A 27,585-nucleotide genomic window follows, 5' to 3' on the forward strand; every position below is an offset into this window, starting at 1 on the left:
GCATATCACAGGTTGTTAACATGTCCTCCTCCAGTCCTGATGCTGCATTCTTCATATAGAAGTCCAGCCTGCACTGAAGGCATTGGCAAAAGTATGGGTTGCACCTCATCATAAAGAAAAAAAGCTAGAAGCTGACAAAATTAAAAATAGATGTGTTTAAAGCTCGCTTTTAAATATGTGTTTATGTTTGCATGATGTGTGCATATTTATAAAGGCATATGATTTCAAACTTAGCCTGACTGAGAATTATCTAAAAAGAAAGTGAGCATAGGGTAGTTGGCTTTTCTGATTGGATTTTTGTTCATCTAGGGAGTTACTCACATAGGCTACACAGATCTTCCCAGTCGAATGGCCACTCAGGCCAGCACCTTGTATTCCAACAACATCACCAAACTTCTGAAGGCCATCAGCCCTGACAAAGATCATTTCTATTTTGAAGTGAAAGATGACTTTGACTTTGGTACAATGGGTCATGTCATCAGAGGAACTGTAGTGATGAAGGTAAGTAAAGAGATCTGTTTCTTCCTGTATATTCAGTGACAGTTTGTGTGAGAATTTCTGTGTGTGGCAGAATCCTGTTTTGGAATTGACATGTATTCCAATAAAATATTTGTTGAGTTTATGCCAATAGAAACGCAAAAGGATTTAAAGGAAAATGTTACAAAGATTTATATACCCACATGACTTACCCTGAATGTATGCTGCTTTTGAAAAACAGAAGCAAAAACAAAATAAAACAGGATTGAATAAAGTAAAAAAATAAGTTCCTCCAACCCATCCCACTTTTAAGGATCTGATCTGTATTCTTCCTTGTATGTTACATGCACACACAAATTACACATCTACACATGTATGTGTAATACAAACATATTTATGTACACATACATTATACATTTGTATTATAAACTATGTAAATTATTATATTTACATACAATTATTTTTAAAAGACAGACCAGTTTTTTTTTTTTTCAGTAGTATAGCTCTTCTCTGTGTTTTTTGAAGTGGTGGGATTGGATTTAAAAAAATGCTATTTTCTAATTTCTGTTAGGATGGCAAAGTGATTTTCCCAGCTCCCACGCCGAAGAACATTCCTCAAGGTGCTCCCGTGAAACAGAAGACAGTGGCCGAGCTGGAAGCTGAAAAAGCAGCTACTATCACTCCCTATAGGAAAACAGTGACATCGGCTTCCGCGTACACAGCAGGTCAGGATCCCATTTGTTAGGATTTAATCCTGATTATTTGAAATTTGAAGGTAATGGGTTAATTGCCAGAATTAGTAAACGGAATGCTGTTGTTCTCCTTTGGATTTCATTAGTAATTACGCTTGTTAAGATAGATTTTTATAAAGATGCTAATAGTTGTCTCACTTTTGTGGAACTGATTACCTGATCTAAGAGACCAAGAAACCAAAGCCAAACCTGTTGCCGTTGAGTCGATTCCGACTCATAGCGACCCTATAGGACAGAGTAGAACTGCCGCACAGAGTTTCCAAGGAGCACCTGGTGGATTCGAACTGCTGACCTTTTGGTTAGCAGCCATAGCACTTAACTACTACGCCACCAGCGTTTCGGTACACGTAAAAAAAAAAAAATTTCTTTTTTTTTTTAATGAAATACTGAATAAATGCATATGCAACAATGTACAGGCTATTAATACTTCTCCTTTTGTGAAAACATTTAAAAAACCATCATTAAAATTTTTAACTACATCAAATATATTGAATGATGTACGTCAGAATGTGCTGATCCAAGTGCAAATGAGTGTGGTTATGGCTTTTTTGTGGTTTGTAAAGTATCAATTGTGATTATCTGCACATTTGGGTTAGACTGGGGAGCCAGAGTTTGCTCGAAGAATAAACACTGTGATCCAGGTATAACCTTTGAATGTTTGACTAACATTCTAGCGAAGAATACTCAGTATTGTGATTTTCACCTCTTTTTTTACAATTTAGTGGAATTTTTGTTTTTAATTAATTTTCATGAAAACACTTCAGGAATTATTATAAAATAGGGATAAATAGTCATTCTGTCTATTAATTTTTACAGTCTGAAATATGGTTGTTTGATTTTAAATTGGTTTTTCTCTCATAGAATAAATAAAAAATGTTTAGATCTGCTTAGAGCCAAAACAAAACAAAACAAAACAAAACTTTAAAGAATTAAGGACCAGCACCAGGCACAGAATTCTTGTAGCCTCAGCGTTCTCCAAATCCCATGTGAGTCCAGATGTTTTAAAGCTAAATATGTCGCTCTCCTTGAATAAAGAGCAAGTCTCAGCAAAATGATGAAAAAAGCCTCTAGTTGTGAACATTTTGAGGAGATGGGGCAGTGTCCCCACTTGCACTCACTTAAAAAAAAGGCAACTAGATTATTGTATTGTACGTGAACAGTATTATCAGTGGGATTGTAAATTTCCCTTTCTCTTTGAAATTTATAAGAAAATATAGCGAGGCATATGTAATGATTTATTTTTCTTGGTTTCTCTTATGTTTGTTGAGCCATGGTTTATTGTATTTTAGTAGCTTTGACAATGGCATGTTGCAGTGAATAAAAGGATGGCTTAATATTTGTTTTTCTTTACCTTGAACTTTCTCCTTTACATTAAAAACAACCATTTTTCTTATATGTGCATTAGGGTATGTTTGAGTAGCATTCTTCAAATGCCTTGCTTTTTTCTCTCTTTTTTCCTGTCTTTCTCTTCTTCTGTTATAGAGACTATAGATAGATCGCATTCGATATTATTAAAGATATAGAAAAGACATTATTTTATTAACAGTTGATAAGAAAACCTCCTGAGGTATGATTTCTGTATTAGATGCCTCACACAAGGGACTGCAGATTATGATAATTTAGTCTTCTTGACTAATGTGGTGATAATAATAGCTAACACTGATTCAGTGCTAGGCATTGTGCTATGCACTTCACATGTATTAGCTCATTTATTCCCAGAAAAATGCAGTGAGGTGGGTATATTATTATTTTCCTTTTACAGATGAGGACAGAGAGGTTTAATAATTTTCTGGATGAGGACCCTGACACACAGAGAGGTTAAGTAAGTTGTCTGAGATCACATAGCTAGCAAATAGCAGAGACAGGATATGAATCAAGAAGGACTTAAGAAAACGTATTTTTAGTTATAACTGTATACTGCTCCTATAATGTTTAACTGGAAGGTAAAACAATATGCTATCTAACTCTCCTCCAGATGGGTAACTGACCAAGTTAGAGTCCTGGAAATATTAAATGTAGATAGGAATATATAAATTAAAACTACAGTCCTATTTGGTGGTTTAAACCAAAATTAATGTCAGTTCCTAGATGTTCCAGCTCTTCCACTTGTAAAATGATCGTTCATACCAAGGAAGGAAGGTACCTTATTCAGGAAAGTTAAGTTCCAGCGCCTTGGTTGCTTGCTATCCTTACGTTTTTATTGACCACTAGGTAACCCTTTCTTCTGCTGTGGAACGGCCATCCACATGTTAGCTATTAAGGAAGGCGATAATTAAAGATGTATGTTCAGAGCTGACTGTTTGTATTCTGCACATTCTTAATTTAATTTGTATTTTTTTTTCCCCTTTTCTTTGTAAAATCTCATTTGCTGACTGCCCTGGCCAACAGTCTAGTCCAGTCCAGATTCAGGAGCAATTGCAAAACTTCTGTCCCGGGTGGGTGGAAGCCATATGTTTTGGGGAGGTGCTGGAGTGAATGAAATCCTTCCTACTCTTTTAAAACCCTTCTTCCCTGCCCAAATCTGAGAGTGACATAAAATTGGCTTCATAGAAGTCCTGTCTTATAAAGGTTGTGTCTTGCCCAAGTAGAAGATGCTTTGGTAGATTCTTTATAGAGCTGTAATTCTGGAATAAAAATACTTGTGTAAACACATGTGGCATTGTCAATGAAGGTTAAAATGAGCTGCCCAGAGAAAAATGCACAAATTGTTATTAAGGTGACTCATAAATATTACCAGATCTTTACAGTTTTAGGGGGATGGTTGTGGTCAGGAAGTTGGGTTTTGTCCAGAAATACCTTGAACCTCCCCCTGCAGCCTGCCCCACTTCTCAATCATGAAATGTCTAGAATATCTGCTCACCGTTGGCAAGAGAGTAGAATTTGAAAGCATTGACTGTTCCACATGTTTGTTTGTGTGTGGGTGTATATGTGCTTTTCATCTTATTGAGTAGTTGGATGTCAGCTCACAGTCTTTCCTCTCTTTCTTTAGGTCTCACTTCTATACTGGGTTTGGGCATTGCTGCTCCCAATTTGGCTTTTTCTCAGATGGTGACCACTTTTGGCTTGGCCGGCATTGTGGGCTACCACACCGTCTGGGGAGTGACCCCTGCTCTCCACTCGCCGCTGATGTCTGTGACTAACGCAATCTCAGGTTTGTTTCTCTTTTGTGTTTTCTCATTTTAGGTTTTCATAGTCTTGTTCAACTCTCAGAGTGCTTTCAATGAGGTTTACAAGTCTCTGTTTTCCGATTGTATTACTTGGAGCCTGGGGTTTTTGTGGGACGATGCAGGGGCTCCCACAGGGTGTTGGGGGGTGGGACTGTGAAGCAGAAGAGGCCATGGGAGCGTCAGGCCTTCGGGGGGGCTCCCATTTCAAGCCCTGCAGATCTACTGTTACTTCATTCAGTTATGAGTTCCTTTAAGAAAAGAATTCCACTGGGAAAATTTGAAAACCAGTCTTTCACAGAATCATGGTTTTAACATCCTTAGGGGCTGTTCTTAAATTCAGCTAAACATTCAGTCGTATAAGACTACGCATCAGATTCACTGTGAAGCCTGTGGGACAGGAAACAGCGTGCCAGCGGGGCAGTACCAGGTGTTGATCTTCGGTTCGAGTTTTTGTATCACTGCACACAGCTGCCCGAGAGTTGTTGTCTTTGGCCCCCAGTGATGGCTCAAGTATGAGGGAATGAGACCCACATTGGACAGGTGTGGGAGCTGCCCTGGCTTGGAGGCCTCATGATCCCACTCATTGTCTTTTATAACATTTCCATAGTCCTAACTTTCAGGTCTCCATAGGGAGCATGTCCAGTTCCAAGAGTCACTGTGGTCAGATAAGCCCAAAGCTAATGTATTTCCATCAGGTATTTATAGTTTATGAATAATTCCTTCTAGTTCAGATGGAATTTATCCACCAAGTGTCACTTTTTACCATAAACAGTGTTTTCTAGTAACGATTTATATCTTTTTCAGGTTTCCAGGGGAAAAGAGCTACAAAGTTAAAGGCAGGTCGTATTCTTATGCAGCGGGGGAAGGGTTATGTTAATCCTTTGCCCACAACAGCACTTCAGTGAGAATGGTGTGAAGGTGTATTGTCAACCATTTTTACCAGGAAATTTGTTTATATCATTTTAATGAAGATATAAGAAAGCGGCCTTGCATTTTGATATTGAGAACTTTCTTTTAATGAATCTGTGTATGTGAGGTCCTTCAGCTATGACAGTTGACCTGGCAGCATTACTGTAGTTATTCACCATACTGATGCTTTCTTTCTAGGGTTGACTGCAGTTGGTGGGTTGGCGCTGATGGGAGGACATTTGTATCCTTCCACAACCTCTCAGGGCCTTGCTGCTCTTGCTACATTCATATCCTCGGTCAACATTGCAGGTACAACCTCAGTGAAAGGCCCCAGGTTGCTATTTTTAATGGAAATATAGAAGCGAATGAAAATCAATACAAAACAGACATCCTGGTTTTAAGAATTTAATCGTGTTTTTAAAAAATGCTTCGTCTAGGCCATAAATGCTCTTGGTGAGGGAAAATCAGTTATTTTGTCCACCTGCAGCTTTTAGAAACTCTTTTGATAAAAGAGTACTCCGCCCATACCCCAAAACAAACAAAATGATGTCTTGCTACAAGTTGACTGGAAAGTTACTGAATGCATAGTTTTAAATTAAATTGACTTAGAGCTATCACCGTAACATCTAGAAATGAATAATTTTAGATAAAATTTTAGCCCTTTGCCTTATCCCTAGCCAGTGTTTGTTCTTGAAAACTGTAAGCCTAGCACATCACTTATGTATGAAACTCATTTGATGGTATTTTGTAGCTAAAAATTCTTTACTGTGTCCAAGAAACCTGGTGCCTATTGATATGGTATTTTATTCTTTTATCGTTTATTATAGGGTTTAAAAAATAGAATAGCATATTAGAAAAAAATTAATGATCTATGATCTTTTGCATTCCCAAGCTGTTTGAATGGGTATTTACTTTTAGTCATGCAGAAACAGTTGGTTCTGTACTCTGATAACAAGTTTTCTTTCTGAAATTATTTATAGAGTTTTCCCTTCTCCCCTTTCTAATGGAACTGGCTTGAATAATGGAATCACTTTTAATGGTTCTAAAATGTAACTTAAAATTATATTTAACCCTAGATGATAGAGATGTACTTATAATAGAAAAGTTGTAGCACTTTAAAAATAATTATGTTGCTCAATAAGATGCCTTTTCCAGTTTTATATTTCCTTTAATTTGATCAGGTGGCTTTCTGGTGACTCAGAGAATGCTGGACATGTTCAAACGTCCCACCGATCCCCCAGAATACAATTACCTGTATCTTATCCCTGCTGGTACCTTTGTTGGAGGATATTTAGCTGCCCTGTACAGCGGCTTTAACATTGAACAAGTAAGAGGCTCTTTTGAAAGTTTTTATTTTTTGCTGCTGTCATTTCTTCCCAGTTAGATTTAAGATTATAGTCAACCAAAATTCAACCTCTGTTAAGCAAATACAGCAGTAACCCTGATAACATCTTGGTGAATTAGAGCACTGGTCTAAGGATTAGGACCCTGGATTTGTCTGCTAACTGAATGTGCAAACATAGGTTTACGTTTTGTCCATAAGTTTTGCCGGATTTTTGTAGGGGTACAATGGAATAATCCGTAAAAATTTGAAGCGTTTTATTATTAACTACTATTAATCTTTTTCCTACTTATTTCTACAAATCCCACGACGCATCATCACTTGTTACCTTATCCCCCCAACTTCTGTTAGAGAGCTACTATTGGGCCAACTTATTAATTATTGTTTTTTAATTTGATTGTGGCAAAATATATATAACAAAAACTTGCCATTTTAACCATTTTTTTCTTTATTGTGCTTTAGGTGAAAGTTTACAGCTCAAGTTAATTTCTCATACAAAAATTTATACACATATTGTTATGTGACACTAGTTGTAATCCCTATAATGTGACAGCACACTCCCGTTTTCCACCTCGGGTTTCCCGTGCCCACCCAACCAGCTCCTGTCCCTTTCTGCCTTCTCCTCCTGTCTCCAGACAGGAGCTGCCCATTTGGTCTCATGCATCTGCTTGAACTAAGAAGCAAACTCTTCACAAGTATTGTTTTATGTTTTATAGCCCATTCTAATCTTTGAAGAGTGGGCTTTGGGAATGGTTTTAGTTCTGGGTTAACAGAGCATCTGGGGTTAACATGGTTTCGAGGGTTCCTCCAGTCTCAGACCATTAAGTCTGGTCTTTTTACATGAATTTGAGTTCTGCATCACAATTTTCTCCTGCTGTGTCAGGGACTCTCTGTTGTGTCCCCTGTCAGGGCTGTCATTGGTGGTAGCTGGGTACCATCTAGTTCTTCCAGATTTTAACCATTTTTAAGTGTATGATTCAGTGACATTAATTACATTTGCCAGGTGGTGCAACCATCATCGTTATTTACTTCCAGAAGTTTTTCATCACCCCAAGCAGTACTCCTTAAGTAATAACTACCCGCTTCCTACCTCCCTCCAGCCCCTGGTAACCACTAATAAACTTTTGCCTCTATGCATTGTTGTATTCTAGGTATTCCCTGAAAGCATGATCATACAGTATTTGTCCTTTTCTGACTGATGTATTTTACTGAGCGTAATGTTTTCAGGGTTCATCCATGTTGTACCATGAGTTGTATGCGTTGTGTGGCTGAATTGTATGCATATACTGAATTTTGTTTATCCATTCATTTGTTGAAGGCCAACTCAGTTTAAAAATTAGTGCTGTATAGAAAAACGGAAGCAATCAAGTTGAACTTCGAAAGTTCCAGGTTGAAATATAATTATAATAGAGCCTCAGCTTTGTTCTGTAAAATGAGAACGATGATTCTTTCCTCCTGTGACTCTCGTGAAACTAAATTAGAACACGAGAAAAGGTCCCGGCACAGTCCCTGGCAGTTACAGCATCAGGGCTGGCTCCTTTCCAGCATTTTGACAGTGCTAGTATTTTCAGATCCCTCTAGTTGGCTTCTTAAGCCTACCTGTACTTTTGTACATAATAACTCCTTTTAAATTTAGGTACTTTTATATGCATTCATGTATGAAAATCAAATGCAGAAGAAACCAATTTTCATAAATAGCATCATCACAAGTACAGTTTAAAGCATTTAATGCATTACTATTGCTAGCGTATAGGAACACGTATTGAAATATTGAAAGAAGATCTCAGTTGGCTTCTCTGTTGTCTGAATTTAAAATTGTCCTTAGGGAATCATGTTTCCTCACAAGGGGTTCTCCCTACATTAATGGACTATAGGTTGTGATAATCTCTCTCTCTCTCCTTTCCTTTGAAAAGATCATGTACCTGGGCTCAGGTTTGTGCTGTGTTGGTGCCCTGGCTGGCCTTTCCACCCAAGGAACAGCTCGTCTTGGCAATGCTTTGGGCATGATTGGGGTTGCTGGAGGTCTGGCAGCCACCCTTGGAGGCCTAAAACCATGCCCAGAGTTGTTAGCTCAGATGTCTGGAGCAATGGCGTTGGGTGGTACCATTGGTAAGCACATATGGGCTTCTGCCTGTATTTGAGCTCATGCCCTAAAGGCAGTTAGGCTCAGAGATTTTTGAGTAATTTCTTAGGAATAAGACCTTTCAATAGCACTTCTGTTTCTGAATATACATGTCTGTTTGAGTTCCATATTGACCAAAGAATTAAATTGCCTTAATGGCAGCTGCTCTAGTGATTATTATTTTGATGAAAATCTACCACAGTTGGTATAGTTCTTGTACAAATGCAAAACTTTTTAAAATGTTGAGTGTGTCAACTGAACCAAAAGAGCAGGCTGAAAACACTCTTTACTCAGGTCTTCTTTTCCTTGACTGGCTCTGTCACAGCAGCTTTCAATAGAATGGGGGATTGGAATATTTATGTCTGTGCAAGATATAGGCTCATCATTTGTTCTGCTGGGTGTAAATAACAGCAGAAGATTCTGCTTCATAGGCCTGTTAAAAACTTGAAAAACACACATACCTGTAGAAAAACCACTGTTTTAATCTTATTCAATGGGGTGCTGGGGCTAATTGTTAAATTTTTAGGAATTTTCGAGCTGGTCATTAAACATAGCCATTACTAAAGATTAGATTATATAAACTTAAAATTAAATAAATTATATTAAATAATGTAATAATACTAAAAATGTGTCACTTTCTAATTAATTTACTAGATTTTATCATCTGTACTCTTGATGTTATTTATGTCTATTGTATCTCTGTGGTAGAAAACTATGTAATGGTGTGCTTCTGCACATTTCTTCCCACCTCCACGTTTAGTGACATCACCCTGGTAGCTTGAAATTGGCCATGGTGGGTATTTATACCATATACATCAACAAAAGTGCAAATCTGGGCTTGATTTATTGTTTTGTTGTTTGTCTAGACCTAAGAAAGTGGTGGAGAAAGTGTTAATATCACAGCTTAAAAATGTGTTGTGTCTGTAGCTGTGACATTGTTAATAGCACAAACATTCGAGGAAATGTTTTCTTTTTCAAATTATTACCAGGCCTAGCAAAGAAGTCACTCACGTTGACTAATGAGTGAAGTTCTCACATAGATCTTTGTTTCGCATTCATCTTGTTCATGTGAATAAAAACGTCAACCAGCGTTCATGTCAGAACTACACTCATTTATCAGTTGGAAACGTAGGTTGCCTGCTGATACAAAAGCTTGGCAAAAATCGTTTTTGAAAAAGATAGCTTAAAAATTAGTGCTATATAGAAAAACAGAAACAGGTTGTACTTTGAAAGCATTCTATGAAAATCAACTGGCTGTATGGAATGTATAATAAGGCATATCATATATTTTATTATTACTTGAAAATTGTGTGCTATACACTTTTCTATCAGTAAAAACTCATGTATGTGTTTACACATGCACAAGTTTTTCCCCCCCCCGGGGGAGCTGGTTGTTAAACAGTTACCAGCACACCGTTTATATTAAGCTTCTTTTTAACTTCCCAGAAACCCTTTAAGTCCTCTCTTTGACAGTCCCCAGAGAGGACTTGAAGGAAAATGCTGTGTGCTGCAGCTTCTGCATCACCTACCTATAGCCATGCAACTTTTTTAGAGTCTTCTAATTTGGACCTTTCCTACCCAGATTTTTGTATTTCTTTACCACTAGTCTTGGCTCCTGCTCAAGCACCTGAAAACCTAGGCCTTCTTCATATTCCATCTGTTCCCTGTGTGATCAAGAGCAAGTGTTGGCTTATAGAGAAGAGGGGTGGGTTGTTTGTGCAGTGAAGGGATCTCAAGGGGATTTACCTGGAGTTTTAAGCAATCCGAAGAAACGTTAGGCTAGGAGGGTGTTCAGAATTGTAAGGGAAAGGGAAAGAAGCATTGATTCGGTATGTTTCGGTTAAGTTTGGCCTTGGTTAGCTGTGATGAGAAAACCTACTATTTTGAAGGGGTATATATAGCCAATCTTATTACCTTGTGTAGAGCCCCTAGAATATTTGGCCCAAACTAGGAACTAGATTAATATTTATTGGTGGCACTGGTGGAAACCTTTAAGTGAGACCTTTATTGTTGTTACTTCTCAAAGATCTGTCAAGTTTTAATTTCTTTTTGGCCTTTGTTTCTCAACAGGCTTGACAATTGCCAAGCGCATCCAGATTTCTGATTTACCTCAGTTAGTTGCGGCTTTCCACAGTTTGGTAGGTTTGGCAGCTGTGCTTACTTGTATAGCTGAGTACATTGTAGAATATCCACATTTTGCCACGGATGCAGCAGCTAATCTCACCAAGATTGTGGCCTACCTCGGTACTTACATCGGTGGTGTCACGTTCAGTGGGTCTCTTGTTGCTTATGGAAAATTGCAGGGTAAGTGATTCAGCATAACAGAGGTAAATATTTATAATTTAGGGTTTTTTTTTTGGAGTCCATTTCACCTGTTAGGTGAAGAGTATTATTAGTATGGTACTCAGAAATATATAAAAGTTTTTGTTTTCCCCATAAAGATGACTTCCGTTTGTTTATCCTTATAAATCTCATTAAACATTGAAGCTTTTTCTTTGAAACAGCTAGGGGAGGAAACTAGTACACAGACATTTGCCTAGAAGGACTAGTTGACATTTGATAGTGCATACGAGCAAAATAACATCCTTAGAATCCTTGGTTCAAGATACCTCTGTAGAGTTCACAGAAATGAACTTTTTATGTTTTCTAGAATAGAAAAACGCTTATTGAATATGCTTGTGTATTCAGTATTTATTTTGAAAATAAATACATATTTAGGGCTCTCTTGGCAACTTTTGCCACTGCTAAAGCCAAGCATCATGAAAATGGAAGTGAAGGGAAAAAAAAACATTTCAGTGTTTTCACAAAAATGTGAGTCTCTAGAGAAGATGACCTTATGGTTTAAAAGCCTTGTCTTACCTCTCAGTAATCAAGCCGTTCAAATTAAGTGAGGACCTTCCATGGAACTTAAAAATCACAAAACAGCTTCAAGCCTAGCACATTCTTGTCTCATGCTTTGTCTTCAGAACCAACTAACAAACAAGGATTCTTCTCCCTTGGGCTCAGTTGATAGAATCAGAAATGCTAATATGCTAGGACTCTGTTTTGAAGTTTTAAGTAAATAAAACCACACTTAACAACTTCTCTGTTGGTAATACGGAAAAGAAAAAAATCACTTTTCCGGATTCCATGACAAAGGGTAAAAAAATTGTTAGGCAAAGTAATGAAAAGAACAGTTGAGTTGAACCATACTTTTCCTATTTCCATTAATGTTTGTTATGTGTAAGAACTCTAATTTGCTTTTGTGTTTCAGTATGCAGTGATATAAAATGATGTTTTAAATTCCATGCTACTGTTCTAATATTGACTTATGGTAGTTTAGAATTAAATAACATATATTTGAGAGTGGGTGTGTGTGGAGGGGGTTTCTTATGACACATTCTAGGTTCTGAATACCATGTGCTTGGTTCTAGGTATCCTGAAATCTGCCCCTCTTCTGCTCCCTGGAAGGCACTTACTCAATGCAGGCTTGCTAGCTGCTAGTGTGGGTGGAATAATCCCATTCATGATGGATCCAAGTTTTACCATGGGTATTACCTGTCTGGGTTCTGTGTCGGCTCTCTCTGCTATCATGGTAAGAAGTCAGAGGCTGAAAGCACGTACTTAGAGAGGAACAGGGAGTATTTTGCTAGGTTATAGGGTTACAGTCTAGCTATGTTTAACACCCCTGGTAGAAAAAAAAAATGATTTAAAATCATGTTACATATTCATCTTTTTAGAATCTGGAAAATACAGAAAAGTGTGAGAAGAAAATTACTTTTTCTCTCAATCTAATTTCTCTTTCAAAGTTGGAGCACATGTGACACCATTACTGGGGTCTTTATACTGGATCATTGTGCTGGTGAACAGGAATTTAAAAACACCAAGGGTTTTAATTCCATTCATTAGGTGCTACTGTGAGACAAACCCTTCAGTATAGTGCTGTGGGGTTTATATAATAAGTGTAAGATGGTCTTTGCCCATTAGTTGCTCTTACCTTCTTTGGAAGATATGACACTAAATCAAAAAATTATATAAGATGAAATGCAGTTAGTAAGTCCTGTGTGTTCAGTGAGAAGGTTCAGTGAAGCCGCCATTCGTAGGTTTGATCCCTCTTTTCCTCTTTAACTCTTGCTCTAAGTATATTGGTGGTGGTGTTGGGTACTGTTGATTCCAACTCATAGTGACCAACCAGAATGGAAATAATGAGAATGTTGACTAAGTGTAAAGAATATAACCAATGTCACTGAACAGTTTATATAGAAATTGTTGAATGAGAACCTAATTTGCTGTGTAAACTTATGCCAAAAACGCAATAAAATATTATTTAAAAACAAAAACAAAAATACAAAGCATGAAGAATTGTTATTTTTGAGAAGAGTGTATTTGATATTTAAAAGATACTTATTGGCCATATGAGAACGTCCAAGTAAGGTAAAATATGGTGTGGACTTACCTTGATTGCTTCTAGCTTAATTAACTAATACATGAATACATTCACATTGCCATAAACAAAATATATAGGAGTATGTGGAAGAGAAAACAGAAATCTTTCTCCCCACCATCCTTTTTTCTTCCCGATCTTTAGTAATTTTGGATTGCATCCTAGACATTGTGAATGATACATAATAGAGACTTTGGATTCTGTTGTATTCTTCCAAAGAGTATTGATTTTTGTTTGCTTGTTTGTTTTTGTAGACAGTTATCTTGGCTAGGCTGAAGTTCCAAGTTCAGCTCCCCTATGGTGGGGGCAGCTGAAATCCATTGTTATTTTATCCTTAACAGAATTGATTGGAGCTCATTCCATGTATGCATAGTTCAAGAGTCAAGCAGATTTTATACTCAGAATTTGGGGCCTTCTCTCTTTGGCTTGCAACTTTACATGGTTTCCCTTCTTACTCTTTAGCTGCAGTAGTCGCCCCATGCTTTGTCCTCAGGATCTTCAAGCCAGTAACACTGTGAGCTTATATCTTAGTTTTAGCCACTCTACTTGGCACCAGCAGGGGTTTGCTCTCAGGCTAAAAGCCCTGCACACTGGGAAGTTTGCTTATCGCTGTTACTCTTTTTCTAAGTGTAGACCCACAGCCCACAGCCTTGAAAATCCTATGGAGCACAATTCTACTCTGCAACATAGGGGGCTACCATGAGTCGAAATCAACTCACAGCAGCTGGTGGTAGCGGTAGACCCTTCTCAGTTTCTGCTTGCTTTTGGTCACTGCCTTTATTTAAGGATTTTTTTTTTTTTTTTTTTTTTAACCAGCATTTACAATTGTTGTATCTGTGAGAGAATTGGTCAGATAGAAGGTACTTGACCATTACCATAACTGGAACTTATATGTAAATAAAAAAAAAATGTAAATAGTGGTATGTTAATTGGAAAACTCTAATGATTAAGAACTGAGATATTAAATATGAGAGGTTTTGTTTTTATGCTATTAATTTTGAGTTCTGCTTTGGTTTTTGTCATAGGGCGTGACTTTGACGGCCGCCATCGGGGGTGCTGACATGCCTGTAGTCATCACTGTGCTGAACAGCTACTCAGGTTGGGCCCTGTGTGCAGAGGGCTTCCTGCTCAACAACAACCTGCTGACCATCGTGGGTGCCCTCATTGGCTCCTCTGGTGCTATCCTGTCGTACATCATGTGTGTGGTAAGAAACACGTATTTGAAAGAAAATGAAATGATACTCAGAAAACAAGGGCTGCTTGTCATTTGCAGTAAAAATTAGTATGCCAATTTTTATTCTCTTCAGCAGAAATGTGAGTGTTTCTTTGGAATAAATTACTAAGACCGCTTTTAAAGTACCCACTGTAGATAATTAGGAAAATTAAGTATAAAGATAAACATCTTCTAATGCTTCCCTCCATCTGGAGATAAGCCTTTAGGATTTTGGTTTATTTCCTTCCATCTTTTTCCTGTGTGTGTTACAGGGCTTTGAACCAGTTCACTTGGTTTGAACCGCTGCTGAGAATTTGCATTTCTAACAAGTTCCCTGGGTGATACTAATGCTCCTGGTTAGGGGCCAATTCTGAGAAACATTAGTAGAGCACCAAAAAACCAAAACCAAACTCACTACAGTCGAGTCAATTCTGACTCATAGAGACCCTGTAGAACAGAGTAGAACAGCCCGGTAGAGGTTCCAAGGAGTGCCTGGTGGATTTGAACTGCCGACCTTTTGGTTAGCAGCTGTAGCTCTTAACCACTACTCCACCAGGGTTTTCATTAGTACAGCAGGGGTTCTCAAAATTAATTATACATAAGAATCACCTGGAAATCTTGTTAAACTGTAGATTCGGATTCAGTATATCTGGGGGTGGAAAAGCAAATTCTTAGCAGCAGTTTGACCTGGAATGTACTGGTTCAAAGCCTTAGTTTATTATGTATGTATTTGTATGTCTGATCATATTGTGTATTGTTTTACATTCAATTTTTTAAGTCTTATGTACCATTTTGATACTTTTCTGTCATTAAAAATGCTTTTTAAAATATTATTTTAAGGTACTGCAGACTAATTCACCATGTGGATATATAAAACTTATTTAATTTTCCCTACTGCTATATGCTTTAGGTTGTTTGCTTATCTTTTCTCTTTTCCATTATAAATGTTTGGGATTTTTTTTTTTTGATTTTTGTCTTAGGATAGATTCCTGGAAGTGAAAGGATGTTCTCATTTTTATGGACTCTTTACGCTTATTGGCATATTGTTTCCAGAAAGCTTGTTCCAATTAACACTCCCACTGGTCATCTGTGAGAGTACCTATCTTGAAGTTTTATGGTCAGCATGATTTTTTAAAAAAAGAAAAGAAAAAAGTAACGTAGATGCTTCCTAGCTTCCTTTTTGTTTCTGATTTCTTCTTGATGGCAAGAAAATACCCTGCAAATAAAGGTTTGACTAGAAACATTTTGAATGATAGAATAAAGGTTTGACTAGAAAACATTTCGAATGATAGATCTTAGGCTGTAAATAATAGTTTTGAGTGATTGCTAAAGTACAGGCATGACACTGAGTGACATCAGTATGTGACTTTATACTGGTAAGTAATTCAGGCAGAAAAAGGATAGTTAGTCCACCTTCATTCTGTCATTACATTAGTAAAAATCCAACTTGTTTTATAACTCAGTGTTTTCCTTAGGAGCACTGGTAGCGCAGTGGTTAAGTGCTTGGTTGTTAACCGAAAGGTTGGGGGTTTGAATTAGGCTTTAACTGAAACTCTCATTATAATTGGAACGCTGAAGTTACCTCTTTATGGTAAAGAATTATTTTTTGTCTCTTTGACCACACTTGAAAACAAAGGATTTGATGGTGTAAATTCAAAACAAGCTAAGAGGTTTAGAAATTAAATCACTCAGGTTGTTCAGAGACATTTAGAAATTTGGAGGTTTGTGTCTCATGTTTGAAAAGTGTCAGACTTTAAGATTAAAAAACAATATTAAGAAAAAAAATTTATTCAGTTGTACTAGCCATTGCCGTCGAGTAGATTTCGACTCATAGCGACCCTATGAGTTGTACTAGAAATAATGTTTTCTGTAAACATGAATTAAAAAAAAAATTTTTATTGTGCTTTAAGTGAAAGTTTACAAATCAAGTCAGTCTCTCACACAAAAACTTATATACACCTTGCTACATACTCCTAATTGGTCTCGCCCTAATGAGTTAGCTCACTCCCTCCTTCCACTCTCCCTTTTCTTATCCATTTTGCCAGCTTCTACCCCCCTCTACCCTCTCATCTCCCCTCCAGGCAGGAGGTGCCAACATAGTCTCAAGTGTCCACCTGATCCAAGAAGCTCACTCCTCACCAGGATCCCTCTCCAACGCATTGTCCAGTCTACTCCCTGTCTGAAGAGTTGGCTTTGGGAATGGTTCCTGTCCTGGGCCAACAGAAGGTCTGGGGGCCATGACCACCGGGGTCCTTCTAGTCTTAGTCAGACCATTAAGTCTGGTCTTTTTATGAGAATTTGGGGTCTGCATCCCACGGCTCTCCTGCTCCATCAGGGGTTCTCTGTTGTGTTCCCTGTCAGGGCAGTCATCAGTTGTGGCCAGGCACAATCTAGTTCTTCTGATCTCAGGCTAATGTAGTCTCTGGTTTATGTGGCCCTTTCCGTCTCTTGGGCTCATAATTACCTTGTGTCCTTGGTGTTCTTCATTCTCCTTTGATCCAGGTGGGTTGAGACCAATTGATGAATCTTAGATGGCTGCTTGCTAGCGTGTAAACATGAGTTTTTAACCCGCAGTTTGATTTTGGAAACCCTAGTGGCGTAGTGGTTAAGAGCTACAGCCTGGTGGCATAGTGGTTAAGAGCTATGGCTGCTAACCAAAAGGTCGGCAGTTTGAATCCACCAGGCACTCCTTGGAAACTCTGTGGGAGAGTTCTACTCTCTCCTATAGGGTCTCTATGAGTCAGAATCAACTCGATGGTAGTGAGTTTGGTTTTTGGTTTGAGTTTGACATTGCTTCATGTGGTGAATTTGAATGACCAGCAGGGGGCAGCAGATTTTCATTAGTACTTAGACTCAAGACCCAAGTCACTACCCAGAGAATTAGGAGGTAGAACAGAAGCACTAAACATTATCAGACAAATTAACTGGGATGTCCCATGAAACTATGACCCTAAACCTCCAAACCAAGGAACCAAATCCCAGGAGGTATTTGGTTGTATATAACCTTAGCAGCTTTGTTTTTCATTGTTGTAAATATATCTATCACAACTTTTACCAATTCAACTTTTTACAGGTGTGCAACTTATTGACAGCAATTACAATAATCCGATGTGCAACCCTGCCCTTAATCAATGAAACTTTTCCATCACCATTAACCCCCTCCTTTCCCCCCTCCCTCCTGCCCCTGGTAACCACTAAGAAACTTTGGTCTCTACATATTTGCCTTTTGTCTTTTGTATAAATGAGGTCATAAAACTGTCAGAAAACTGATTTTTAAATTAAATGAGAGAGCCCACACATCAATGGTCAACTGATTTTTGATTAGGGTGCTAAGTCCATTCAATGGGGGAAAGAAGAGTCTCTTCGGTAAATGGTGCTGGGAAAATTGGATTTCCACATGCAGAAAAATGAAGCAGGATCTATGTCTCACGCTGTACATAAAAACAAATTCAAAATGGATTAAGGACCTATATGTGCAAATTAAAACCATAAAATTTTTAGAAGAACAAACAGGGGCAACACTGTGAAGCCTAACTTTTAACAGTGAATTATGTAATATAGTAACAAAAGCACAGACAGCAAAAGACAAAATAAATAAATGGGACCTCATAAAAATTAAAAATTTTTGTTCATCAAAAGACTTTACCATAAAGTGGAAAGAGAAGCTACTGACTGGGAGAGTATCTTTGGAAACCATATATCCGACAAGAATCTAATAACCAAAATATATATAAAACTTTGACAGCTTGACAACAAATAATCCAAACATAAAATGGGCAAAGGATTTCAATAGACATTTCACCAAAAAGGACATTCAAATGGCTACCAAACACATTAAAAGATGTTCAGCGTCATTAGTCATCAGATGCAAATCAAAAGCACAGTGAGATACCATTTCTCTCCCACTAGAATGGCTAAGATACAAACAAACAAACAAACAAAAACTCAGAAAATAATAAATGTTGGCAAGAATGTGGGGAAATTGGAACCCTTATCCATTGCTGGTAGGAATATAAAATGGTACAGCTGGTGTGGAAAACAGTGTGGTGGTTCCTCAAAAAACTAAAAATAGAACTACCATATGACCCAGTAATTCCACATCTAGGTATATACCCAAAAGACTTGAAATCAGAGATTAAAAAAGAGACTTGTACACCAGTGTTCATTGCAGCACTATTCACAGTAGCCCAAAGGTAGAAACGGCCTAAATGCCCATCAACAGATGACTAGATAAACAAAATGTGATATATACATACAATGGAATACTACTCAGCCAGTAAGAGAAATGAAGTCTTGATACATGCTACAATATGGGTGGAGCTCGAAGGCACTATGCTGAGCAAAATAAACCAATCACAAAAGGACAAATATTATATGACCTAATTTATATAAAAAGACAAAAGGCAAGTATGTAGAGACCAAAGTTTCTTAGTGGTTACCAGGGGCAGGAGGGAGGGGGGAAAGGAGGGGGTTAATGGTGATGGAAAAGTTTCATTGATTAAGGGCAGGGTTGCACATCGGATTATTGTAATTGCTGTCAATAAGTTGCACACCTGTAAAAAGTTGAATTGGTAAAAGTTGTGATAGATATATTTACAACAATGAAAAACAAAGCTGCTAAGGTTATATACAACCAAATACCTCCTGGGATTTGGTTCCTTGGTTTGGAGGTTTAGGGTCATAGTTTCATGGGACATCCCAGTTAATTTGTCTGATAATGTTTAGTGCTTCTGTTCTACCTCCTAATTCTCTGGGTAGTGACTTGGGTCTTAAAAGCTTGCAAACGACCATCCAAGGCACAATTGGTCTCTATTCCCCTAGAGCAACAGAGGAAGAAGGAGAGTCAGGAATAGGATGAGGATATGGAATACGTGGCTAACTGCCTCTCTGAGCAACTGCCTCCTTTGCCACGAGACCAGAAGAACTGGATGGTGCTCGGCTACCATTACTGAAGAATCCTGATCAAAAGGGGGTAAAGGTAGTACAGAATTTCAAGTTCTCATGGACTCTAGACCTTCTGTAGCCATGGAGGGTAGATGAACTCCTGAAACTCATTGCCCTAGTTGAGCTTAATTGATAAAAAATCTGCCTTGAGCATTATGCTCTTTTAAGAACTATCTATATGAGACCATATTGACAGCAGCAACTTGAATGATTAGATAGGAACACTAGGGGGCACTGAGTTTATGTTAATGAGGAAGGAACAACTCAGAGAAGGAGGGTGAGAATGGCTCTGTAACTCGAAGAATGTAATCGGTGTGACTAAATTTTACACGTAGAAACTGTCGAATTGGCGTATGTTTTGCTGTGTATATTCTCAGCATAGGGTCACAATAAGTTGGAACTGACTTAACGGCAGCTAACAACAATTCTCAACAACAACAAACTAAATAAAATTTAGAAAAAAAAATTAAATGATAGAATTTGAGTTTTAACAAAGCCCTTGGCATACTGATTTTGGTGGAAGGAGCTTGTATCTAGTTCTTGGAGTATCATCATGGTTATCTTCTTTACCTGTTTTTTCTTAAATGGTTTTCTTTAGGTTCTTACATTTTTCAGCAGCATTTCCTCACTACTTGTCTATCATTTATTTCACTCCTTTTCCTTCTTCATTTTAGTTGCTTTTACTATTATTGTTACTTACAATAAGTATGGTAACTCTTAACAGTAACAGGCTATAACAGTAGCTAGAATAAGACAGTAAGAAGCACTGGTTGAAAGTTCTGTTTTTACATATGTTTCTGTAATAATATACTTTTTTCTTAATTTCTTCCTGTTTCTTGATCTGTTTCTCTAATTCTTTCTTTTCTTTTTTTCTATATCCAGTACCTGCAGCATGCCATTTGCCATCAGCATACCACAAATACTGTTTATTCCTGTAACAGACAATGTGTTCTTATAGTTGTCTGAGACCATAAATATCATATTGGGGCAGATTAATACTCTGTGCTAAGAAATGGTATTAATTTGGATTCAAGGACAGTTGAAGCCATACTTAAAAAAAAATTTATCCTAGTTGTAAAAGGTTGTTAATGTAGGAAATTTGGAATAAAACCAAGAATTCTGTTAAGAAAATAGTCATATTTTATATAAAACAAGATTTCTATAAGAAAGTAAAAAAATCTGTAATCCCATTACCATTTAATGGTTAACATTCAATATTCTTATTTCTAGCCTTTTTTCCATATGCATGTTTGAATATATCCTATTTTTTTCCTAATTAATGATTTTTAGCATCTATGTGTTATTATATCACCTAGATATACCATAATTTATTTATCCAAATCCATATGTTGGACCTTATAGTTGTTTTCAGCTTTTTTTTTTGCTGCAGTATTCCTCCTTGTGCTTCTTTGATTATTTCCGTAGATCAGATTTTTTCCATTTCTTGTAATAAAAATATATATAACAGAACGTTTCCCATTTCATTCTTTTTATGTGTGCAACTCGGTGACAGTGATTACGTTTGCTATGTTATGCAACCATCACCACTATCCATTTCCAATTTTTTTTTATCACCTTTGATAGAAACTCATGGAGTCTCCACAAGCTGTAATCAGCTCGGCAACAGTTAGAAACTTCCCCAAAACTTAGTGTCCCTTAAACAGTAACTTTTCCCTTTCCCCCTAACCTGCCCTCTAATCCACTTTGATCTCTGTACATTTGCCTATTCTGGATGTTTCATATAAATGATATATATATATAACATAAAATTTGTCATTTTAAGCATTTTTAAGTATGCAATTCAGTGACATTAATTACATTTACCATGTAGTGCTACCATTATCATTTTCTATTTCCAGATATTTTATATTACCTCAAACGAAACTTAGTACCCCTTAAGCAATACCTCCCCATTTCTCCCTTCCTCCCACCCCTCATAACTACTAGTAAACTCCAGTCTCCATACATTTGCCTGTTGTTGATAGGTGCCATTGTGTCAATTCTGACCCATGGCAACCCTGTGTACAACAGAACAAAACACTGCCTGGTCCCTATGTACAACAGGACGAAAAACTACCTGCCTGGTTAGGAAAACAAACAAAAAAACACAGAATGTATTCGAACATATGCATATGAATCCTCACAATTGTTGTTATGCTTAAGCCCATTGTTGCAGCCACTGGGTCAATCCATCTCATTGAGCATCTTCCTTTTTTTCCCTGACCCGCTACTTTACCAAGCATGATGGTAGACTGCCAGGTTGCTCTTCCTAGTCTGTCTTAGTCTGAAAGCTCAGCTGAAACTTGCCTGCCATGAGTGACACTGCTGTTATTTGTATACTGGTGGCATAGCTTCCAGCGTTACAGCAACATTACATGCAAGCTCCCACAGAACAACAAACTGACAGACACATGGGGGATGCATTTGCCTATTCTGGATATTTCATATAAGTGGGATCATACGGTATTTGACCTTTTGTGACCTACTTACTTCACTTGACATGATGTTTTCAAGGTTCGTCCATGTTGTAGCATGTATTAGAACTTCATGTCTCTCTATGGCTGAATAATATTCGCCTGTATGTGTATACCACCTTTTGTTTATCCATTCAGCTGTTGATGGACATTTGAGTTGTTTGTATAGGCAGATATTACTTGGCTATGTTGGATAAGATCTTTTTGTTGGCCAAAGGATTCACCACTTGAAGCTCTCACTAGTGATGCATGGGGGCACTTGTTTCATTGCACAGCCTCTATCCCTAGATATTATTACAAATAAGCAACAAACCAACAAAAACAAGCCTGTCACACATTTAGATTTTTTTTTTTAATTAATTTTTATTAAGCTTCAAGTGAACATTTACCATTCCAATCAGTCTGTCACATGTAGGTTTACATACATCTTACTCCCTTCTCCCACTTGCTCTCCCCCTATTGAGTCAGCCCTTTCAGTCTCTCGTTTCGTGCCAATTTTGCCGTCTTCCCTCTCTCTCTATCTTCCCATCCCCCCTCCAGTCAAGAGTTGCCAACACACTCTCAAGTGTCCACCTGATTTAATTAGCTCACTCTTCATCAGCATCTCTCTCCCCCCCCGCTGACCAGTCCTTTTCATGCCTGATGAGTTGTCTTCGGGGATGGTTCCTGTCCTGTGCCATCAGAAGGTCTGGGGAGCATTGCCTCCAGGATTCCTCTAGTCGCAGTCATACCATTAGGTATGGTCTTTTCATGAGAATTTGGGGTCTGTATCCCATTGGTCTCCTGCTCCCTCAGGAGTTGTCTGTTGTGCTCCCTGACAGGGCAGACGTTGATTGTGGCCGGGCACCAACTAGTTCTTCTGGTCTCAGGATAATGTAGGTCTCTGGTTCATGTGGCCCTTTCTGTCTCTTGGGTTCTTAGTTGTCGTGTGACCTTGGTGTTCTTCCTTTGCCTTTGCTCCAGGTGGGTTGAGACCAATTGATGTATCTTAGATGGCCACTTGTTGGCATTTAGGACCCCAGATGCCACAATTCAAAGTGGGATGCAGAATGTTTTCATAATAGAATTATTTTGCCCAATGACTTAGAAGTCCCCTCAAACCAAGTTCCCCAGACCCCAGCCCCTGCTCCGCTGACCTTTGAAGCTTTCATTTTATCCCGGAAACCTCTTTGCTTTTAGTCCAGTCCAATTAGGCTGACCTTCCTTGTATTGAGTGTTGTCTTTCCCTTCACCCAAAGCAGTTCTTATCTACAGATTGATCAATAAAAAGCCCTCTCCCTCCCTCCCTCCCTCCCCACTTTGTAACCACAAAAGTATGTGTTCTTCTCCGTTTTTTCTATTTCTCAAGATCTTATAATAGTGGTCTTATACAATATTTGTCCTTTTGCAACTGACTCATTTCGCTCAGCATAATGCCTTCCAGATTCCTCCATGTTATGAAGTGTTTCAGAGATTCGTCACTGTTCTTTATCGATGCCACAATTTATTTACCCATTCATCCGTTGACGGACATCTTGGTTGCTTCCAGCTTTTTGCTATTGTAAACAGAGCTGCAATAAACATGGGTGTGCATATATCTGTTTGTGTGAAGGCTCTTGTATCTCTAGGGTATATTCCGAGGAGTGGGATTTCTGGGTTGTATGGTAGTTCTATTTCTAACTGTTTAAGATAACGCCAGATGGATTTCCAAAGTGGTTGTACCATTTTACAATCCCACCAGCAGTGTATGAGAGTTCCAATCTCTCTGCAGCCTCTCCAACATTTATTATTTTGTGTTTTTTGGATTAATGCCAGTCTAGTTGGTGTGAGATGGAATCTCATCGTAGTTTTACTTTGCATTTCTCTAATGGCTAATGATCGGGAGCATTTTCTCATGTATCTGTTGGCTGCCTGAATATCTTCTTTAGTGAAATGTGTGTTCATATCCTTTGCCCACTTCTTGATTGGGGTTCTTTGTCTTTTTGTGGTTGAGTTTTGACAGAATCATGTAGATTTTAGAGATCAGGCGCTGGTCTGAGATGTCGTAGCTGAATATTCTTTCCCAGTCTGTAGGTGGTCTTTTTACTCTTTTGGTGAAGTCTTTAGATGAGCATAGGTGTTTGATTTTTAGGAGCTCCCAGTTATCTAGTTTCTCTTCATCATTTTTGGTAATGTTTTGTATTCTGTTTATGCCCTGTATTAGGGCTCCTAGGGTTGTCCCTATTTTTTCTTCCATGATCTTTATCGTTTTAGTCTTTATGTTTAGGTCTTTGATCCACTTGTAGTTAGTTTTTGTGCATGGTGTGAGGTATGGGTCCTGTTTCATCCTTTTGCAAATGGATATCCAGTTATGCCAGCACCATTTGTTAAAAAGACTATCATTTCCCCAATTGACTGACACTGGTCCTTTGTCAAATATCAGCTGCTCATACGTGGATGGATTTATATCTGGGTTCTCAATTCTGTTCCATTGGTCTATGTGCCTGTTCTTGTACCAGTACCAGGCTGTTTTGACTACTGTAGCTGTATAATAGGTTCTGAAATCAGGTAGAGTGAGGCCTCCCACTTTGTTCTTCTTTTTCAGTAATGCTTTGCTTATCCAGGGGTTCTTTCCCTTCCATATGAAAGTAGTGATTTGTTTCTCTATCCCCTTAAAATATGACATTGGTATTTGGATTGGAAGTGCGTTATATGTATAGATGGCTTTTGGTAGAATAGACATTTTTACTATGTTAAGTCTTCCTATCCATGAGCAGGGTATGTTTTTCCACTTAAGTATGTCCTTCTGAATTTCTTGTAGCAGAGTTTTATAGTTTTCTTTGTATAGGTCTTTTACATCCTTGGTAAGATTTATTCCTAAGTATTTTATCTTCTTGGGGGCTACTGTGAATGGTATTGATTTGGTTATTTCCTTTTTGGTGTTCTTTTTGTTGATGTAGAGGAATCCAAGTGATTTTTGTATGTTTATTTTATAACCTGAGACTCTTCCAAACTCTTCTATTAGTTTCAGTAGTTTTCTGGAGGATTCCTTAGGGTTTTCCATGTATACGATCATGTCATCTGCAAATAGTGATAGCTTTACTTCCTCCTTGCCAATCCGGATACCCTTTATTTCTTTGTCTAGCCTAATTACCCTGGCTAGGACTTCAAGTACGATGTTGAATAAGAGCGGTGATAAAGGGCATCCTTGTCTGGTTCCCGTTCTCAAGGGAAATGCTTTCAGGTTCTCTCCATTTAGAGTGATATTGGCTGTTGGCTTTGCATAGATGCCCTTTATTATGTTGAGGAATTTTCCTTCAATTCCTATTTAGGTAAGAGTTTTTATCATAAATGGGTGTTGAACTTTGTCAAATGCCTTTTCTGCATCTATTGATAAGATCATGTGGTTTTTATCTTTTGTTTTATTTATGTGATGGATTACATTAATGGTTTTTCTGATATTAAACCAGCCTTGCATACCTGGTATAAATCCCACTTGATCAGGGTGAATTATTTTTTTGATGTGTTGCTGGATTCTATTGGCTAGAATTTTGTTGAGGATTTTTGCATCTATGTTCATGAGGGATATAGGTCTAAAATTTTCTTTTTTTGTAATGTCTTTACCTGGTTTTGGTATCAGGGAGATGGTAGCTTCATAGAATGAGTTGGGTAGTATTCCATCTTTTTCTATGCTTTGAAATACCTTCAATAGTAATGGTGTTAAGTCTTCTCTGAAGGTTTGGTAGAACTCTGCAGTGAAGCCGTCTGGGCCAGGACTTTTTTTTGTTGGAAGTTTTTTGTTTACCGTTTCAATCTCTTTTTTGTTATGGGTCTATTTAGTTGTTCTACTTCTAAATGTGTTAGTTTAGGTAGGTAGTATTGTTCCAAGAATTTATCCATTTCTTCTAGGTTTTCAAATTTGTTAGAGTACAATTTTACATAGTGATCTGAAATGATTCTTTTAATTTCATTTGGCTCTGTTGTGATGTGGTCCTTCTCGTTTCTTATTCGGGTTATTTGTTTCCTTTCCTGTTTTTCTTTAGTCAGTCTAGCCAATGGTTTATCAATTTTGTTAATTTTTTCAAAGAACCAGCTTTTGGCTTTGTTAATTCTTTCAATTGTTTTTCTGTTCTCTAATTCATTTAGTTCAGCTCTAATTTTTATTATTTGTTTTCTTCTGGTGCCTGATGGGTTCTTTTGTTGCTCACTTTCTATTTGTTCAAGTTGTCGGGACAGTTCTCTGATTTTGGCTCTTTCTTCTTTTTGTAAGTGTGCATTTATCGATATAAATTGGGCTCTGAGCACTGCTTTTGCTGTGTCCCAGAGGTTTTGATAGGAAGTATTTTCATTCTTGTTGCTTTCTAAGAATTTCCTTATTCCCTCCTTGATGTCTTCTATAACCCAGTCTTTTTTCAGGAGGGTATTGTTCATTTTCCAAGTATTTGATTTCTTTTCCCTAGTTTTTCTGTTATTGATTTCTAGCTTCATTGCCTTGTGGTCTGAGAAGATGCTTTGTAATATTTTGATGTTTTGGATTCTGCAAAGATTTGTTTTATGACCTGATATGTGGTCTATTCTAGAGAATGTTCCATGTGCACTAGAAAAAGAAGTATATTTTGCAGCAGTTGGGTGGAGAGTTCTGTATAAGTCAATGAGGTCAAGTTGGTTGATTGTTGTAAGTAGGTCTTCCGTGTCTCTATTGAGCTTCTTACTGGATGTCCTGTCCTTCTCCGAAAGTGGTGTGTTGAAGTCTCCTACTATAAATGTGGAGGTGTCTATCTCACTTTTCAATTCTGTTAAAATTTGATTTATGTATCTTGCAGCCCTGCCATTGGGTGCGTAAATATTTAGTATGGTTATGTCTTCCTGATCAATTGTCCCTTTTATCATTATATAGTGTCCTTCTTTATCCTTCGTGGCGGATTTAAGTCTGAAGTCTATTTTGTCAGAAATTAATATTGCTACTCCTCTTCTTTTTTGCTTATTGTTTGCTTGATATATTTTTTTTCCATCCTTTGAGTTTTAGTCTGTTTGTGTCTCTAAGTGTAAGGTGTGTCTCTTGTAGGCAGCATATAGATGGATTGTGTTTCTTTATCCAGTCCGTGACTCTCTGTCTCTTTATTGGTGCATTTAGTCCATTTACATTCAGCGTAATTATAGATAAATAAGTTTTTAGTGCTGTCATTTTGATGCCTTTTCATGTGTGTTGTTGGCCATTTCATTTTTCCACATGCTTTTTTGTGCTGAGACGTTTTTCTTGGTAGCTTGTGAGATCCTCATTTTCATAATGTTTAATTTTGTGTTTGTTGAGTCGTTACGTTTTTCTTGGCTTTTTTCTTGAGTTATGGAATTGATATTCCTTTTTGTGGTTACCTTATTATTTACCCCTGTTTTTCTAAGTAAAAACCTAAGTTGTATCCTTCCATATCGCCTTGTATCACTCTCCATCTGGCAGTTCAATGCCTTCTATATTTAGTCCCTCTTTTTGATTATTGTGATCGTTTATCTATTGATTTCCTATTATGTGTATTATTTTGTTTATTTATTTATTTTTTAGAATTAGTCTTAATTTGTTTGTTTTTGTGCTTTCCCTATTTGAGTTGCGTTGATATCAGGACGTTCTGTTTTGTGACCTTGTATTGTGCTGGTACCTGATATTATTGGTCATCAGGCCAAACAATCTCCTTTAGCATTTCTTGCAGTCTTGGTTTAGTTTTTGCAAATTCTCTAAACTTGTGTTTGTCTGTAAATATCTTAATTTCTCCTTCATATTTCAGAGAGAGTTTTGCTGGATATATGATCCT

At 37.6% G+C, this 27,585-nt stretch overlaps 1 protein-coding gene across 9 annotated transcripts in view; it reads left to right on the plus strand.

Annotated features, from left to right (window-relative positions):
• NNT (nicotinamide nucleotide transhydrogenase) overlaps positions 1–27,585 on the plus strand; it is a 126,741-nt gene that overhangs the window by 50,523 nt on the left and 48,633 nt on the right. For all 9 annotated transcript variants that reach the window (XM_049863273.1, XM_049863322.1, XM_049863291.1 and 6 more), the window contains 9 exons: positions 310–501; positions 1,049–1,202; positions 4,219–4,380; positions 5,504–5,614; positions 6,487–6,632; positions 8,561–8,756; positions 10,840–11,073; positions 12,183–12,343; positions 14,218–14,397. In XM_049863273.1, the coding sequence (XP_049719230.1) occupies positions 310–501; positions 1,049–1,202; positions 4,219–4,380; positions 5,504–5,614; positions 6,487–6,632; positions 8,561–8,756; positions 10,840–11,073; positions 12,183–12,343; positions 14,218–14,397 (1,536 nt within the window). The remainder of the gene's footprint in view (positions 1–309; positions 502–1,048; positions 1,203–4,218; positions 4,381–5,503; positions 5,615–6,486; positions 6,633–8,560; positions 8,757–10,839; positions 11,074–12,182; positions 12,344–14,217; positions 14,398–27,585) is intronic.

Source organism: Elephas maximus, chromosome 2 (genome assembly GCF_024166365.1).
Source record: "Elephas maximus indicus isolate mEleMax1 chromosome 2, mEleMax1 primary haplotype, whole genome shotgun sequence".
Lineage (NCBI taxonomy): Eukaryota > Metazoa > Chordata > Mammalia > Proboscidea > Elephantidae > Elephas > Elephas maximus.